The sequence below is a fragment of the Ornithorhynchus anatinus genome, chromosome 4 (genome assembly GCF_004115215.2).
Source record: "Ornithorhynchus anatinus isolate Pmale09 chromosome 4, mOrnAna1.pri.v4, whole genome shotgun sequence".
Lineage (NCBI taxonomy): Eukaryota > Metazoa > Chordata > Mammalia > Monotremata > Ornithorhynchidae > Ornithorhynchus > Ornithorhynchus anatinus.
Window position 1 is genome coordinate 135,901,206 of NC_041731.1, and position 17,552 is coordinate 135,918,757.

General features: G+C 52.0%; 1 protein-coding gene across 7 annotated transcripts in view; it reads left to right on the top strand.

Annotated features, from left to right (window-relative positions):
- The window catches only part of FGFR3 (fibroblast growth factor receptor 3), a 55,234-nt gene extending 50,361 nt beyond the window's left edge, over positions 1-4,873 (top strand). For all 7 annotated transcript variants that reach the window (XM_029063083.1, XM_029063086.1, XM_029063088.1 and 4 more), the window contains exons 15-18: positions 1,005-1,075; positions 1,729-1,866; positions 3,947-4,052; positions 4,136-4,873. In XM_029063083.1, coding sequence (XP_028918916.1) covers positions 1,005-1,075; positions 1,729-1,866; positions 3,947-4,052; positions 4,136-4,285 — 465 coding nt within the window. In that variant the 3' untranslated portion in view covers positions 4,286-4,873. The remainder of the gene's footprint in view (positions 1-1,004; positions 1,076-1,728; positions 1,867-3,946; positions 4,053-4,135) is intronic.
- The last annotated feature ends 12,679 nt before the right edge of the window (positions 4,874-17,552 follow it).

Below are 17,552 nucleotides of genomic sequence, written 5' to 3' on the forward strand. Positions count from 1 at the left end.
TCAGTGGAAAGAGCAAGGGCTTGGGAGTCGGAGGACCTGGGTTCGAATCCCGGCTCTGCCACTTGTCAGCTGTGTGACTATGGGCAAGTCACTTCTGGGTGCCTCAGTGACCTCATCTGGAAAATGGGGATGAAGACAGAGCTTCATTTGGGACAACCTGATTACCCTGTATCTACCCCAGCGCTTAGAACAGTGCTCTGCACATAGTAAGTGCTTAACAAATACCAACATTATTCTTATTATTATTATTAAGAGTACTAAATACCAGAGTTGGTAGACATGTTCCCTGTCCACAAGGAGCTTACAGTCTAGATGGGGAGAGCTTCAACACATATTGCCTTCCTGACTGCAATTTCCACACTTACTCCTCCCCATGTCCTTGCCACGCTCTCCTCCAGCCCCTCTGACAGGTATTCTGGGTCTGGCTCCTCGGCTAGACTTTAAAGTCCCAACGGGCAGGGGGAGTCAGCCCCATGGCACTTAGGTACATATCTATAAATGGTATCTTATACATTATTTATATTCATGTCTATCTCCCCTGCTAGACTGTAAGCTCCTTGTGGGCAGGGAATGTGATTAGCAACTCTGCTGTATAGTACTCTCCCAAGCGCTTATTACAGTGCTCTGTCCACAGTAAGCACTCAGTAAATACCATTAATTGATTTTCCTTGTGCTGCCCTCTCCCAAGTGTAGTGCAGGACAGTGCTCAGCCCGCAGGAGGGACTCAGTAGACACCAACGATGGAGGGCTCTGCAGCTAGCAGGGGTCAGGAAGGACTGATCGATGATCACTGTTGATCTGGATCTCGGTCTGGTAGTGGCACCTGCTGTGTAGAGAACCCGTTATGCCAGAGTCACCCGCTGCCTCGGGGACGGCTCCATTCTCGGAAGCCACGGGCCACACCGCTGGGTTTTCTGGATCCTCGAAGCATCAAAGGGTGGTGGTGGGGCCAGGGGGACTCTCGGAGTCTGTTGACTGGATCTTTCCTTCGTCTCTGATCACAGGGCCGGCTGCCCGTCAAGTGGATGGCCCCCGAGGCATTGTTCGACCGAGTCTACACCCACCAGAGCGACGTGTAAGCCCCGCCCCCTCCAGGCCCCAGCAGTCCCACCCATCGCTACTGCCGCTGCACCCTAAGTTGCCCAGTTTGACCGGGCCACCCTGCCTCCCCAGCTGAGTCCAGGGAGGGCCACATTCACGCTGGGGAGAGGAGGAGAGGAGAGGCAAAGGGGATGCCTCACGGAGGTGGGGATGGGGGCCGGTGCAGGGTCCACACCAGTGAGGGGGATGGGGGTAGGTCCCACTAGGGCACCCGTCCTCCCTAGGTTTTGACTAGCCTTGAAGCTTAGTGCCCAAGCCTGCCCCGCCCTGCCTCCTTTCCACTACTCTCAGTTCACCTCACCTCCCACTTCCCTTCTCACATCAGAAACTGCCAATTTGGGCTTCTCTGGCAAGGCTCACCCCTTGGGGCTGCTAATCCATGGTGGTTAGATGCGCTCCCTGTTCCGGGGTCCCATTGGCCTTGTTGATCACCTCTCATAATGCTCCCGGCAGCTCCAGGCCACCCTGCCCCTTAGCTGGGCTGCAGCGGCCCCTCCGTGATCGGTCTGGTGAGCAGAGGGACTCGGGTGCCCTCAGTGTCTTGGTCAGCGATGTCTCACTCATCTGAGAGAAAGCTGGGGGGGAGGCGGGCGGGGCCGTTGAAAGGTCCATGTCTCTGATTTCCAGCTGGTCTTTTGGGGTGCTCCTCTGGGAGATCTTCACTCTGGGAGGCTCCCCCTACCCTGGGATTCCAGTCGAGGAACTCTTCAAACTCCTGAAAGAAGGTCATCGCATGGACAAGCCAGGGAACTGCACACATGACTTGTGAGTACCTGGCCGGGCGGCAGGCCGGGTGGTCTCTGATGTCCGGGAGGGCAGCCGTGGGGTCCTTGGAGGGCTGGGCTGAGCAGATTACTGTAGGGTCTCTGGGATCCAGATGGCTAGCCACGGGGTGAGGGCTGGCTGAGCAGCTGACCATAGGGTCTCTGGGAGATGGACTTCCACCTGGTTATGGGGTCACTGGAGGGCTCCCAAGTGCTTAGTACATTGCTCTGCACACAGTAAGTACTCAATAAATACAATTGAATGAATGAATGAAAGGGCCAGGCAGAGCGGCTGACTACAGGGTCTCTGGGGAAGCGGGCGGCTGGTCGTGGGGCCTCTGGGAAAGCCGGACAGTACGACTGGCTGTAGGGGCTCTAGGCCCTAGCTACTAAGTATACAAAAACAGTCTAGCATGAGAAGCAATGTGGCCTAGTGGAAAGAGCACAGGTATGGGAGTCAAAAGGACCTGGGTTCTAATCCTTGCTCTACCATTCATCTGCTGTGTGACCTTGGGCAAATCACTTCACTTCTCTGTGCCTCAGTTACCCCATCTGTAAAATGGGGATTGAGACTTTGAGCCCCACGTGGGACAGGGACTGTGTTCAACCTACATGGGACAGGGACTGTGTCCAACCTGATTTGCTTATATCTTCCCCAGTGCTTAGTACAGTGTCTAGCACATAGTAAGCGCTTGACAAATACCATAAAAAAAAGAATGAGGTTTATATCAATCTGTTAATCCACGGTATTTATTCAACACTTACTTTGTGCAGATTTCTAAAGCTCTTAGTAGACTGCAGCTTAACTGGTAGATGTGGTTCTTGCCTGTGAGGAGAGGAAGCAAGGTGTAGTGGATAGAGCATGGGCTTGGGAGCCAGAAGGCCATGAGTTCTAATCCAGGCTCTGCCACTTGTCTGCTGTGTGACCTTGAGCAAGTCACTTCACTTCTCTGGGTATCAGTTACCTCATCAGTAAAATGGGGATTGAGACCATGAGCCCCAGGTGGAACAAAGGACTGGATCCAACCCTGATTTGCTTGTATTCACCCCAGTGCTTAAGTACATTGTCTGGCACATAGTAAGTGCTCAACAAATACCATAATGACAATAATAATAATAATAAGGGGATTATAGTCTAAATGGGGGAGGTGGATAAAATAAATTATGGGTAATGGGAGCAGCAACATATGGACCTAAGTGCTGTGGGGCTGAGGCTGGGAGGTGACATTAAGTGTTTTGGGGGGTGGGATTGAGTGCAGGGAAGAGGTTCAGGTCAGAGGGTGGGTTTTCAGATTCCAGACCCAGGAAGATGCCCCAGTCATCTGCCAGCTGGCCCATGAGGCCCCTCCTAGCTATCACAGGGCCATGGGTTGCAAGATCCCACCCAGCCTGGTCAGCGCCGACCCTTTGCTAGAGAGATCCGATGATCCTTCTGATAAGTCTGCCCCTGGACTCCAGTTTCTCTGGCATCGTGGTCCACTGGTCCCCTGGTCTGACGAGCCCGGGTTCTTGGAAGGAAGGAAACAGAACAGGGGCTGGGCCACCGTGGAGAATCAAGGGTCTGCGGCTCCATAGGCTCAGCTGTTTGGGCTTGTGTGTTGAGTAGAGCCGGGGAAAATGTGTCAGTCACAAGCCGTGCACGGACCCGGGCTCCAGGAGCAGGCTATGCCCAGGCCCTGGGCTGGGGAGGCAGGCCGTGCCCGGGCCCTAGCCTGGTCCAGGGAGGCAGGCCCCAAAGTGTTCGAACTTGTGTTTCCAGGCTTGTGGAGAGTGAGGGCAGGGTGAACGCAGAAGGTGTTGTTCATCCATTCTGACCATGATAGGCAGCCATCACGTGGGTCCTCCCAGCTCCTTTGCTCCATGGTCAGGTGGACAGTGGGCTAGACAGACTGCTGGTCTGAGCCAGGAATGGGGTTTTGTATGTCCTTAGGGGCTATGTATAAGTCTGTAGTGGTGCAGGGCTTGGGTCAGAGCTTGGAGGTGTGTGTGTGTGTGTGTGTGTGTGAGAGAGAGAGAGAGAGACCCCATCCACAGCTGCCTCTTGACTCAATGACTTGCATGACCCCACCCTGTGTCCCCAGGTACATGATTATGCGTGAGTGCTGGCATGCAGTACCATCACAGAGACCGACCTTCAAGCAGCTGGTGGAAGATCTGGACCGGATTCTCACTGTAACATCTACCGACGTGAGTCATGGAACCGTGGGGTGGGAGGGGGTGCCGGGTGGTCCCCGGGCACTCCCTGATGCCAGGTGCCTGTGCCCCCACAGGAGTACCTGGACCTTTCAGCACCGCTGGAGCAGTATTCCCCGGCCTGCCAGGACACACACAGCACCTGCTCCTCTGGGGACGATTCCGTGTTTGCCCACGAGCCTTGCCTCCCCCAGCCCCAGTGCGGGCCCAGCCCCATCCGGACGTGAGGGTGGGGGCCGTGGGCAGAGACCCCCGGCGAGAGGGGTGGGCAGTGGCCTGCTGGCGGGACGGACGGACCCGAGAAACTTCGAAACGTTTTGAACAACGGAAACGTTGTGTCCTCCACGTTTTTTGCTGTAAAACCAGTCAGGGGGCACTGCTGTTGGCCTGTGGGACCCTGCCCTCCCGCCAACACACAGGTAGAGGGGCAGGAGGACAGAGACCAAGAGACAGAGATGAGGGCATAACATCTCTCTCTCTTTCTCTTTCTCTCTCTCTCTAGTTCTCTGTTTTTAGAGCAGGTGTTGGCCTCGTAGTGCACCTTTACACTTACCGATTGGTGCCGGTAGTGTTGCAGGGAGACTCTTCAGCTTGGGATTTTGGGGAAAGAATGTTGGAAATTTTCCTTTGTGCCATCTCGGGACCAAATTTCTGGGGTGGCGGGGTGTGTATGGGTGTGTGTGTGTGTGTGTGTGTATGTGTGCGTGCAGACCTCCATCTGGTGTTTAGTAACTCTGATGATGGCTTGGCCAGAGGGGTGGGGTTTTGGGGCGCTTCCCAGCCTGGTCTCCCAACGAGACCCTGCTCCTGGGTAGTGGGTGGGCGGGCGGTGGGCCAGGGGGTGGGTTGGGCTGTGGGCTGGACGGTCTGGGACCAGTGACTGATGCTGGAGAAGTTTCCCAGGGGCTGCAAGTCGGTCCCCCTTCCTCGGCCAGAGGGAGGGTTTGCCGGGCTGATGCCTGGTGGCCCACCCAGTCCATCCCAGTGTTGCCCATGAGGCAGCTCCAGACCACTGGGGCATCTTCGATTTGAGCTCCCGAGTAGAGGTCGAAGGCTGTCCCATCTCTCCACTGGCCACCTCGCCTCTTGCTGGCCCTAGGAGATGGACAGTATGGGCACCTGTAGGGAAGAAGCCTTCTTGTAATTGCACCAGAAATGGTGTTGCAGAAAATTGGGTGTGTGCATGAGTGTGTTTGCATGTGTGTACAGGTGCATATGTGTGTGTGTGACCTAGAAATACAACCTGAGATCGTTTGTGCCTCTGTGTGTGTGTGCATACATGTGCCCATGTGTATATCATAACTATCCCTGAAGAGGGTGTTTATACCAGTGCAACCTTAAAGCAGTATATACCAAGAGATAAGTCTTTTGAAATAGAAGCGTTGCAATCTGGGATATACTGATCTGGGGGAAAAAAAAGATTCTTTTTTATATATATCTTGGCAGTTTTGTTTTAAAAATTGTACGTTAACCTGTATATTTGTAAAGTTATTTATAGACTTTTAACATGATCTGTTTCATCCATTGGAATAGGATAGCATTACTGTAAACCTAATTTCACAGATTTTTAAATTTTAACTTATTAACAACTGAGGAAAACGAATATTCAGCTTTTCTTTGTTTACAGGAAATACTGAGAGAATGTATATGTGTACAGTCTTTAACAAATGATACTATATATATATATGACCTATATTTCATTTTAAATATTAGTTTATCCTGGGTTGCAGTGAGAAATTTGAAGTCAACGTTCCTCAGGCCTCCAGGATGAAGTTAAAAGCCGATCCCAAGCCCTTTGTAGGGTGACATTGGCTGGGGGCCGGGGCCGTGGCAGGGGGAGTTGGCTTGGTGTCCGGTCTGACCACTGTGCAGCAGGGCTTTTGGTTAGTGGTGGGGCTTTTGGTGTCCGGCTTGGCCACCCCCGAGGGGAGGGAGTCGCAGGCTGACGGACTTCCCTTCAGTGGGCGCTGGTGCCAGGAACCCTGCGGCCTGGGAGAAGGGGTCCGGGGCAGTCCTCGTCAGGGGACCAGTTCCTCGAGCCTCCCATCATGCCAATGCCAAAGGCACCAGTGGTGACACATTCATTCCCCTTGGACTCGCGGGTCCGCTGACGCCCCTGCCCACCTCCTCTGCCAAGGGCCGGGGCTCTGAGCAGGAGACCAAGCCGCTTATAGCCTTTTGCTGTCTCCCCTTGAGCTTTCCAGCCAATACGGGAGGTGCTGTCAGCCGTTTCTGTCCCCCAGCAGCAGCAGCAGCATCATCTGTGACCTCTGCTTGGGGAATGAGGGGGATTTGCATCCTGGATGTCACCTCACTCCTCTCCGAGTTCTCCCGCTCTCCCTATGCACCATGAGGGAGGCGCAGGCTTGGAAGGGAATCCTTGTTGGCTGGTGTGCCCCTTCTCCCCAACATCCCTGGTGCAGGTTCGGTATAAATCACTCACCATCTGGGGAGGGGGAATTTGATTTCTGCAGGTCATTCTGTTTTTGGATTTGAGAGGAATGTTAGTATTTTCTTACAGATATCTTCTAATGTGCCTGGGCCCGTATCGAAGGGAAAGGCACAAAATATGTGCGCGTGGGTGCAAATGGTATTAGATATTATAAATATATATATATATATATAATTTATTGAGTTTTTATGAGATGTATTTGTTGTAGACCTAACAATTCTTATGCAATGCTTATATAGTTTTATAGCCTGAACTGTGATCTTTAATGCTTGAGAGAGAAATTTCCATTTTGTTGCCTTTTATACTGTTGCCATTAGAGTACAGAGGGTCTGGGCCAGGTCGTCCCCGAGGGCGGGTACTTTCAGTTGATTTTAACCTGTCTCTGCCGTCGCCGCTGCTGGGAAGTTGGAAGCGAACACTAATAGTCTGATTCTGCTTTTGTTCATCGGGCAAACTTACTCTGACCAAACAATAAAGAGAGACACGAATCGATTGGACTCCTTCCTCTGTGTCTTTCTTCCCCTGGTTTCAAGACTTCTGGGACCTTGCTGACTAGCTTTTTACACTTCCCGATCAGGAGTCAGAGCAAAGATGTCCGGCAGAAACAACCCAGAATTTGGTGGGTGGGAGAAGGAAGTGCCTTGGTGGGGTAGAGAAGCACGGCAGTACCTAGGGGAAAGTTCATGGACCTGGGAGTCAGGACAGCTGAGTCTGATTCCTGGCTCAGCCTCTACCCTGCTGTTTGTCTCTGGGCAAAGGACTTAACTTTTTTGTGCCTCGGTTTTCTCATTTGTAAAATGGGCATTCAACACCCGTTTCCCCCTCCTACTTTGAGCCCCATTTGGTCAGGGCCCTGACTCTTGGGCTGGAGACTGGCTGGGCTCAGCCTGGTCCCAGGCTTACTGGCGGTAGTGACCTGCCAGGCCACAGAGCTGGTATTCCCAACAGGCTCCAGAGCAGAAAGCGGAGCACATGGGGTCAGGGCTGCTCTCGGAAGCGAGTCCTTGCCCTGGTGGAGGCTGGTAGACCAGCCACCATGATGCCCACCCTTCAGCTGTGATGCAGCACTTCCCATAGCCTTGAGATGCTTCCTCTGCTGCCCGCCCCCCCATCCTCCCATCTCCCCATCTCAGCTTTCTATCTGTCAGCTGCCTGGGTTTCCCGCTGTCATCCTTTCTCCTCACCTGGCCCACCCGGCAAAGCTGAGTAGAGGAGAGCATGACCTCGATGCTGGGAGACTGACAACGTTCCAGAACTTCATTGACTGCGATCTTGTCTCGACATTTGCCATCGTGCCTGGCCCCTTGGTGAACCTGGTGGGGCGGCTCGAGGAGCCGGATGTGGCAACTGTATGGAATCCAGGTTTCATGGCTGGGGGGATGGGTAGATGACACCTCAGCTCTGCAGACCTCTAGTCTGGTCTATACCCTGAAAACACACTGCTGTCAAGCTCCCTCCAACAGCCTCCCGGACCGGGTGCTGGCTTAGCTTCTTGATGCCATTTTCTACTGGAATCAAACGATCAATCAATGGTATTTATTAAGCACTTACTGTGTGTAAAGTGCTGTACTAAGCCTTTTGGAAAGTACAATGCAATAGAGTTGGTAGACTCTACCCACAAGGAGCTTACAGTCTAGAGAGGGAGACGGACTTTAAAAGAAATGACAGGTAGAGGGAATGGCCGAGAGTGAGGATGTGAACATAAATGCTGTGGGTCTGAGAGTGGGATGAGTATCAAGTGCTCAAGGGGCACAGATCCAAGTGCATAGGCAACGCAGAGGAGAGGACGAGAAGGGTGGGGAGATGAGAGGCTGTTCAGGGAAGGTCTCTTGGAGGAAAGTTGTTCAGGGAAGGCTTTTGGTGGAAATGGGATTTCACGAGTGCTTTGAAGGTGAGGAGAGTGGGGGACTGTCAGCTATGAAGGGGAATGACTGTAAGATCATCTCTAGACTGCCAGATCATTATGGCTAAGGAATGTTTCTGCTAATTCTGTTGTATTATACTCTCCCAAGCACTTAGAACAGTGCTCTGCACATAGTACGTGCTCAATAAATACCATTGATTGATTGATTGATTGATGAAGGGGGAGGGAGGTCCAGGTCAGTGGGAGGAGATGGGCAAGGGGCTGGCAGTTGCAAAGACAAGATTGAGGTACAGAGAGTAGGTTGGCATTGATAATGGTAATAATAATACTATTGTTACTATGGTATTTGTTGAGCATTTACTATGTGCCAGCACCATGCTAAGTGCTTGTACTAAGTACTAAGCAATTCGGGTTGGACACAGTTCCTGACCCACCTGGGTCTCACAGTCTCAACCTCCATTTTACAGATGAAGTAACTGAGACACAGAGAAATTAAGTGACTTCCCCAAGATCACACAGCAGACAAGTGGTGGAGGTGGGATTAGAACGCATGACCTCCTGACTCCCAGGCCCAAGTTCTAGCGACTACGCCATCCTGCTTCATTAGAGGAGCCAAATGTGTGGGTAGGAGATAAGTTGGGTAAGGTGTGGGTGGGATCTGATTGAGTGCCTTAAAGCCAGTGGTAAGGATTGTCTCAGGTCCATGGGCAACCAGTGGAGGTTTGGGAGTAATAATAATAATAATAATGTTGGTATTTGTTAAGTGCTTATTATGTGCAGAGCACTGTTCTAAGCGCTGGGGTAGACACAGGGGAATCAGGTTGTCCCATGTGGGGCTCACAGTCTTAATCCCCATTTTACAGATGAGGTAACTGAGGCACAGAGAAGTGAAGTGACTTGCCCACAGTCACACAGCTGACAAGTGGCAGAGCTGGGATTTGAACTCATGACCTCTGACTCCAAAGCCCATGCTCTTTCCACTGAGCCACGCTGCTTCTCTAAGTAGTGATGATAGGTGGACCAAACAGTTTTTTAGAAAAATAAGAGATATGTGGACTCGAGGAGGGAGATAGGAGGCAGGGAGGTTAGTGAGGAGGCCGATGCAGTAGTCATGGCGGGATATTATAAGTGCTTCGATCAATGTTGTAGCAGTTTGGATCGAGAGGAAAGGGGGATTCTAGAGGAGATAGCAGGTTGTGATAGTTGAACCAATAGGATTTGGTGATAGACTGAAGATATGGGTTGAATGAGAGAGATGAATGGAGGAGAATACCAAGGGCCTGTGAGAAAGGGAAGATGGTGGCATCTACGTGATGGAGAAATCAGGAGGACAGGGTTTGGGTGGGAAGATGAGTGCAAATGAAATCTTTTTCATAATAATAATAATTGTAGTATTTGTTAAATGCTTACAATGTTCCAGGTACTGTTATAAGTGCCGAGGTGGATACAAGCATATCGGGTGGTACACAGTCCCTGTCCCATGTGGGGCTCCCAGTCTCAGACCCCGTTTTACAGAGAGGTAACTGAGACCTAGAGAAGTGAAGTGACTTTCAACCAAGTGATTCCTCTCACCTTCTCCAAACCTTTCATCAGGACTCTAAACTCCTTGAGTGCAGGGATCCTGCCTATTTACTGTATTCTCCCAGGGGCTTATAGTACAGTGCTTTGCACCCAGTAGACTGTAAACTCCCTGAGGGCGGGGATCGTGCCTACTTTACTCTGCTCTTCCAAGCATTTAATACAGTATTCTGCACACGACAAGCCCTCAATATATACCCTTGTTGGACTGATTGATCAAAGTGGCTAACAGGAAGCAAAATGGACCAATTTCAGTCCCTATTTCTCCTCTCCTGTCCCACCTCAGGTGGAGAGGCCAACAACAGGGGTGGTGCCTGAAAGAGCAGTGGAAGGAAGAGGCAGAATCATAACTAATTTTCAGCGTGAGACACAATCCTGCCACCGTGACACCCATCTCCAGAAATAATAACCATAACCTTGATTCTTGCAGAATGCTTTCATTTCTCTAAATTACTTTCCCCTTAGTGATGACATTTTTACCCTGGCGACATACCTGGGAGTGAAATTCCTTTACTTTTTCTCCCCCTCTGAACAAGAGGTTCGCATCCCACCAGGAGGGATCACCCCAACCCCAGAACCCTCCTTCTTCTTATGGATATTAGATAGGGGATTTTTCAGACACTTAAAACATTTTGTATCCTACACACAAACACTCACACACTCTCACACACTTTTTCAGACATTTTAAAAGATTTTGAATTCTCTACACACACACACACACAAACACACACACACACACCCCTCCCCCCCACCCCCAACCAAAATGTCCTACCTTACCTTGGCCGCTTCTTCCTTCCCACAGTTCTCTTTAATGAACCCCTTTTGCAATTCTGGGCTTACACCTTCTTTGCAGCCAACATCTGCCCCATGGTTGGTTTCAGCACAAAGAGATATGACAGTGGCACAGGGACCAATCTGGATCCAGCAGCCTATGAGAGGAGAGGAATTAATCTCAAACCACTTGCAGGAAAGGCGAAGAGCTAAGAACCCCCAAAAAGGTTTTTGGTGGGGAAGGGGTTTATAATATTTAAGGGTTTACGATGTACCAGGAACTGTATTAAGCGCTGGAGGAGATGCAAGCTAATCAGGTTGGACCCGATCCATGTTCCTCAGGGGCTCACAATCTTAATCTCCCTTTTACATTCATTCATTCATTCATTCATTCATTCATTCATTCATTCATTCAATCAGTAGTCAGAAGAGCAGAGTTCCCAGCCCAGCTCTGCCCCTGGCTTGCTGGCTGACTTCATCCAAGTTTCAACCTCTCTGGGCCCCCAAATGAGCCCTCTTAGATTGTGGGCCCCAAGAGGGATAAGGCATGGGTACAATTTGATTGTCCTGTAGGTAGCCCAATGCTCTGCACAGTACTTGGCAATGAGGAAGGGCCTAATCAATTCCATTAAGAACAGCAGCAATTATACCATCAGTCCCTATCCAGTCATTTCGACATCTAAGAGCGGATCATGGGCGGCGAGGGTCCCGCTTCCCCAACTCCCACCCCTGAGGCCCAGCCCCTCCTGGCTCCCCTGGGTGGAACATGATCCAAGAACTTGTCCCAGGCAATCAATCCTGTCCCAGCATGCATAGAGAACTGGGTGATTGCCTTGGGCCCAGAAGAGTTTGGGGAGGGGCCCAGGTGTCCTGGCTCCTGCCCTGGGCCACCCCTCACCCTGATATTTCCTCTGGAGTGAGGTTCAGTGGGCTGGCGCTCAGGCCGAAGAGACCAGAGCCCCTCCAGAGGCATCCGGGAGCTGGCAGGGCCATCTGCCCAAGGAAGGACCCAAGGAGGTCGGCCAGGAAGCAGGGGGATTGTTGAGATGGCTCCGCAGGAGCTTTGAAGCCTAAGGACTCCCCAGAGCTCTTCTGTCTGAAGAATTGGCTCCCCAAATTCCCCAAGCTGCTCTGTTCCCTTATCTTGCTCCGCTGATGGGGTTCTGCATTGTGGGCCAGGTGGGGGTCTGGAGGCGGGAAGCCGGTTTGGGGATTTTTCCCCTCTGCAGAGACGCCTCCTTCCCCCAACCCTTCCAAGGGTGGAAACCCCCAGCGCTCACTTTCCTTATCCCAGAGGACTGCTCAGAGTCAGAACGACTGACTGGACCAGGGAGAAGCAGCAGCATCCTAGTGGCTAGAGCATGGGCCTGGTAGTCAGATGGATGTGGGTTCTAATCCCAGGTCTGCCACTTGTCTGTTGTGTGACCTTGGGGAAGTCACTTCACCTCTCTCTGCCTCAGTTACCTCATCTGTAAAATAGGAATGAAGACTGTGAGTCCCATGAGGGACAAGGGACGGTGTCCAACCTGTTTACCTTGTATCAACCCCGGCGCTTAGAACAGTGCTTGACATATAGTAAGTGCTTAACAAATACCATCAAGGTTGTTATTATTATGTGGTCTGCCTGTGGGGCTGGGAGAGGCCACCCCACACCAGGGGAGATGCCCCAGGCTGGCTGCTGGACTGTTCTAAGCCCAGCTGTAAAGATCAAAGTTCCCTATTATTGCCTGTCCCCGCTTCACTGCTGGTCCATTGCCACCTGGTCCCCTGCCACTCAGTCGACTGACCCCCATCTCCTGCCGCCCGTCTACCAGCTGACTCCTGCCAATTCTACTGCCTGCCCACAGCCACCGGGGCCTCTACTGCCCAGCCAACTGCCTGCAATCCCATCCCCCACCCACCACTACCTGGTCCTCTGCTGCCCAGCCAACTATCCCTATTCCTGCTGTCTTTCCACTGTGGCTTGGCCCACACCTACCCAAACGCACATCCACACACCCACAGTTACACATGTACAAAGCTGCATAGTTACAAACCCACTCTTATCCACACACACATTGTCATACACCCACACCCCACAGTTACACACCTGCATCCCCACTGTTACATCCCCACACACCTGCAGTTACACATCCACTGTTACACCCCCTCAGCCCCACTATTATACATCCACACATTTACATGGTTACAAACCCACACACCCGCCTGGTTACAGTGGCCCACACTCCCTACTCACTGCCCACTAACCCGAAAGGCTCCCGAGTCCAGCGCCACCTCCCACCTCCCTATGGTAGTAACAAGAGGTGGACACGGTCCACTGCGGTCCCCATCCCTCACCGGCCCAGAAGGGGAGCAACCGCAGGGGAATGGCTGTGCTGTTCTCGGCCTCCAAACGGTTGTCTTGCAGTGTAGGGACACGCCTGATTCGGAGAGAGCGGAACCCGATCCCAGGCCCGAGGGGACCCACGGCCCCTCTCGGTCTGCAGTCTCTGCCGGATCCGTTTCCTGGTTTGGCATGGTCTCTTCCCCAGGCGGGGGACCGGATGGGGCTGTGGGGTGGGGGCCATCACAGAGACCCCGCTTTTCAATTTCACGGACGTATATTTTTCTTTCAATAATAATGTTTGCAGAAGGCCTTTTTTCTCTCAAAAAATGGACCCTTTATAAAGTTCTTTTCCACTTTCGGTGGCCTGGACAGAGTCTGCTGCTCTCATTTGGTGGGGAGCCTTGGCTCCAAGCTGTGTCATTGCTGAAATTACTACTTGCAGTGAAATAGTTCTGGGTAATCCGCAAATGCCTGCAAGGAGTGACTCATGGGCCGCTGAACTGTGAAAAAGTAACACAGAGCACACTGGAGGTAAGTGGAAGAAGGACATGAGGAGGAGGAGAAAGAGGAGTAGAAGGAGGAGGGAGGGGAGGGACAGGAGAAGGAGGAGAAGGAGGGAGGAGAGGGCCTGGAAGAAGAAGGAGGAAGGGAGGAGGAGAAGGAGGAGACGAAGGGGAAGAGGAGGAGGAAGAGGTCTTCGGTATCCTATGGTTGCTCGATCTAAAGCGGGTACTTGGTCCCCACAGGCCATCCAATCTCCAGAGGGCACCCAGTTTCCAATGAGTGCTAGGTCCTAGGGGGTATTCGGTCTCCACCAGGCACCTAGTTTTCAGTGGGTGCTCGATCCCCAGAGGGCACCCAGTCTCCAGTGGGCACTCAGTCTCAGTGGGTGTTCAGTCCCAGGAGGCACTCAGTCCCTGGGGACCCTTGGTCTCCACCAGGCGCTCAGTACAGTACCGCTCACTGACTGATCGGCTCACCTGACTTTGGCAGAGAATTGTCTGTGCTGCGAGGATGACCATTAGCATGTTCTACTTTGTAATTCCAGACCTAGGTAACCCAGAGCTTACATTCAAACTATGGGTTCCTGTGCATCTAGAAACCAGGGAGTGGATCCCCAACTCTAGTGAGTGGCTCTCTGACTCCAAGGAATGGATCTCTGACCCCAGTGAGTGGATCTCAGGCCCACCAAGTGGCTTTCTGGCTTCAAGGAATTGGTCATTCAATCGTATTTATTGTGTGCTTACTGTTTGCAGAGCACTATACTAAATGCTTGGGAGAGTAAAATACAATAATAAACAGACATATTCCCTACCCACAACGAGCTTACAGTCTAGAGGGGGAGACAGACATTAATATAAGTAAATCAATTACAGATACCTACATAAGTGCTGTGGAGCTGGGAGGGGGGAACGAATAAAGGGAGCAAGTCAGGTCAATGCAGAAAGGAGTGGGAGAAAAAAAAAAGGAGGGCTTAGGGAAGGCCTCTTGGAGGAGATGTGCCTTCAATAAGGCCCTGAACCTGGAGGAGAGCAATTGTCGGTTGGATATGAGTAGAGAGGGCTTTCCAGGCCAGAGGCAGGGCATAGACAAGAGGTTGACGGAGAGATAGAGGAGATCGAGACACAGTGAGAAAGTTAGTATTAGAAGAGTGAAGTCTGTGGGCTGGGTTGTAGTGGGAGAACAGCAAGGTGAGGTTAGAGGGGCCAAGGTGATTGAGCGCTTTAAAGCTGATGGTGAGGAGTTTCTGTTTGACAGACCTCTGGCCCCAGTGAGTGGATCTTAAACCTAGTGAGTGGCTCTCAGGTCTAACGAGTGGCTCTCAGACCTATTGAGTGGCTCTCTGGCCCCAGGGGGTGGATCTCTGAGCCAGTGAGTGGGTCTCTGACCTCTTCTCTCTTGGGTCGGAAGGTCATGTCTGTTTGCCCGGCCGCTCCCTGCCACCGCTGGAGGGAAGCCCATTCATTCCCTCAGAGAGAGGACAAAGACCCCCCCGGGTGTTTTTTCTGGAAATTATGGAAGGTCTTGCCAAGCTCAAAAGTGCCCTTGCTTAAAACCTCTCCCCAACAGAAGGGGAAGTGGGGGCTTGGGCTCAGGCTCAGGAATCACCAGTCTACCAATCATATTTACTGAGTGTCTACAGGGTGCAGACTCCGTACTAGGTGCCTACTGGGTGTAGAGCACCATGCTGGGCAGCTACGGTGTGCAGAGCTCTGTGCTCAGTGCTTGAGAGCGTTCAGTAGAAGACCTATTCTCGACAGGCAAGGAGCTTCCAGTCTTGAGGAGAAATGGTTGAGAGTGTTTGTGGAATTAAGGTCAAATACAAATCCTGGAACACAAAATCCTTTTCAGACCAGAATGAAGACAGACTATCCAAGCATTATCTCTGGAGAAAATTGTCAATCAGTCAATCAGTGCAGTGTACTGGACTGAGCTCTTGGGACAATACAATACAGTTGGTTGACATGATCCCTGCCCTCAAGGGGATTATAATGCAGCAGGGGAGACAGACGTAAAAATCATTTTCACATCAGCGGACTTTAAAGAGATTAAAGAGATTGATTGGTTGACCTGGACATGAGTGCTGCAGGGTGGGAGAGGAGCTGGGGGGAAGAGTGGGATGGCAGGGGGTACCTGAATGGTGGGAGTGGGAAGAAGCAGGAGGGAGGAGGAAGAGGAGGGAGATAGGAAATGAGGGAGGGGAGGGGGTGAAGTGGTAGTGGGGTGGTAGGTGGAAGAGAATTAGGAAGGGAAGTGTGGGAGGGGAAAAAATAGGAGGGGTGGGGTAGGAGAGGAGAGGAGGGGGCAGGGGAAGAGAGGGAGGAGAGACGGAAGGGCCGGGGGAGGTGGGAGAGGAGTAGGAATGTGATGGGGAGAGTCTTGGAGTGGCAGGAAGCAGGGGAGGGTGAGGAGAGGTGGGGGTGGGTGGGCAGCCCCTGCCCCTGTCAGAGCAAGCATTCCTTGGCAACCCATGTCTCCCTGCCGGATGATGGGGGTGGTGCAGGGGGAGGAAAGATTCGCTGTCACCAAACAGAAGCCACGGTTGTTTCAGTTTAAGGAAGGTTTTGTTTGTTTTCTTGAACACGTAAGGCCATTCTACCTCCCTCCCAGAGGAGAGGTCCCCATCTCGGTGACGGCCTCGCCTGGGTCGGCCCAGGTTCCAGGCGGTACAAGGAATCCACTCCCGCCCTCCGGCTGGTGCCGGATGGGAGGGTTTCTGGCGGGGGGCTCCCACTGCATCCATGGCATCACCCTGGCAATGGGCCCTTGGCACCCTTTTCCTCACCCTTGGGCCCATGGAGAGCGGGTGGGGAATGGGCGGGGAGCAGGATGTGGCAGGCGGAGAACAGGTAGGATGCAAGTGGGCAATGGGCAGGGAGCGGGTGGGAACCGGGCAGGGAGGTGGCAGGACGTATTCATTCATTCATTCAATAGTATTTATTGAGCGCTTACTATGTGCAGAGCACTGTACTAAGCGCTTGGAATGAACAAGTCGGCAACAGATAGAGACAGTCCCTGCCGTTTGATGGACTTACAGTCTAATCGGGGGAGACGGACAGACAAGAACAATGGCAATAAATAGAGTCAAGGACATACCCTCTGGGACCGGCTGTGGCACCGGCCTGACCTCCTGGTTCTGGCTGAATTTCCAGCCTGGTCTCCTGGGACCAGCTGCGGCTCCAGCCTGGCCCCTGGGACCCACTGAGTTTTTGGCCTGGCCTCCTCATATTATCAAGTGCTTACTATGAGCCAAGTACTGTACTAAGCACTGGGGTAGATACAAGATAATCAGGTCGGTTGTACTATCCACTCCACATGGGACTCACAGTTTAAGGAGGAGGGAGAGCAGGTATTTAATCCCCATTTTCATATGAGGAAACAGAGAAATGAAGAGACTTACCCAGGGTCATGCAGCAAAGTATGTGAGGGCTGTTTTTTTAATGGCATTTGTTATTAATAATAATCATCGTGGTATTTGTTAAGTGCTTACGAAAATGAGGAAGAGGCAGACCAGCAGCTAGATGGATAGAGACCATAACAAGGATAACAGAAGAACCGTTAGAAAGTTTGCGGATTATGGCAGAGGACTGGACGTTCTGGAGAAAGTATAACCATGGAGTCGCTAAGAATCGGAAACAACTCGACGGCACTTAATAATAATAACTGAGGCACAGAGATGTGAAGTGATTTACCCAATGTTCTGTAGCAGGCAAGTTGCGGGGTCAGGATTAGAACCCAGGTCCTCTGACTCCTAGGCCTGTGCTCTTTCCTCTGACTCCGAGGCTCGTGCTCTTTCTGGTAGACCATGCTGACCGTCTGACCTACCCTAGCCCATTCTCCACCCCTGAGAGCCCACAGCAGGAACTCACAGCCAGGACCCAAAGCTGGAGAAGCAGTGTGGGTTAGTGGATAGAGCAGGGGTCTAGGAGTCAGAAGTCTACTGTGTGACCTCGTGCAAGTCACTTCACTGTGCCTCAGTTAACCTAATCTGGAAAATGAGGA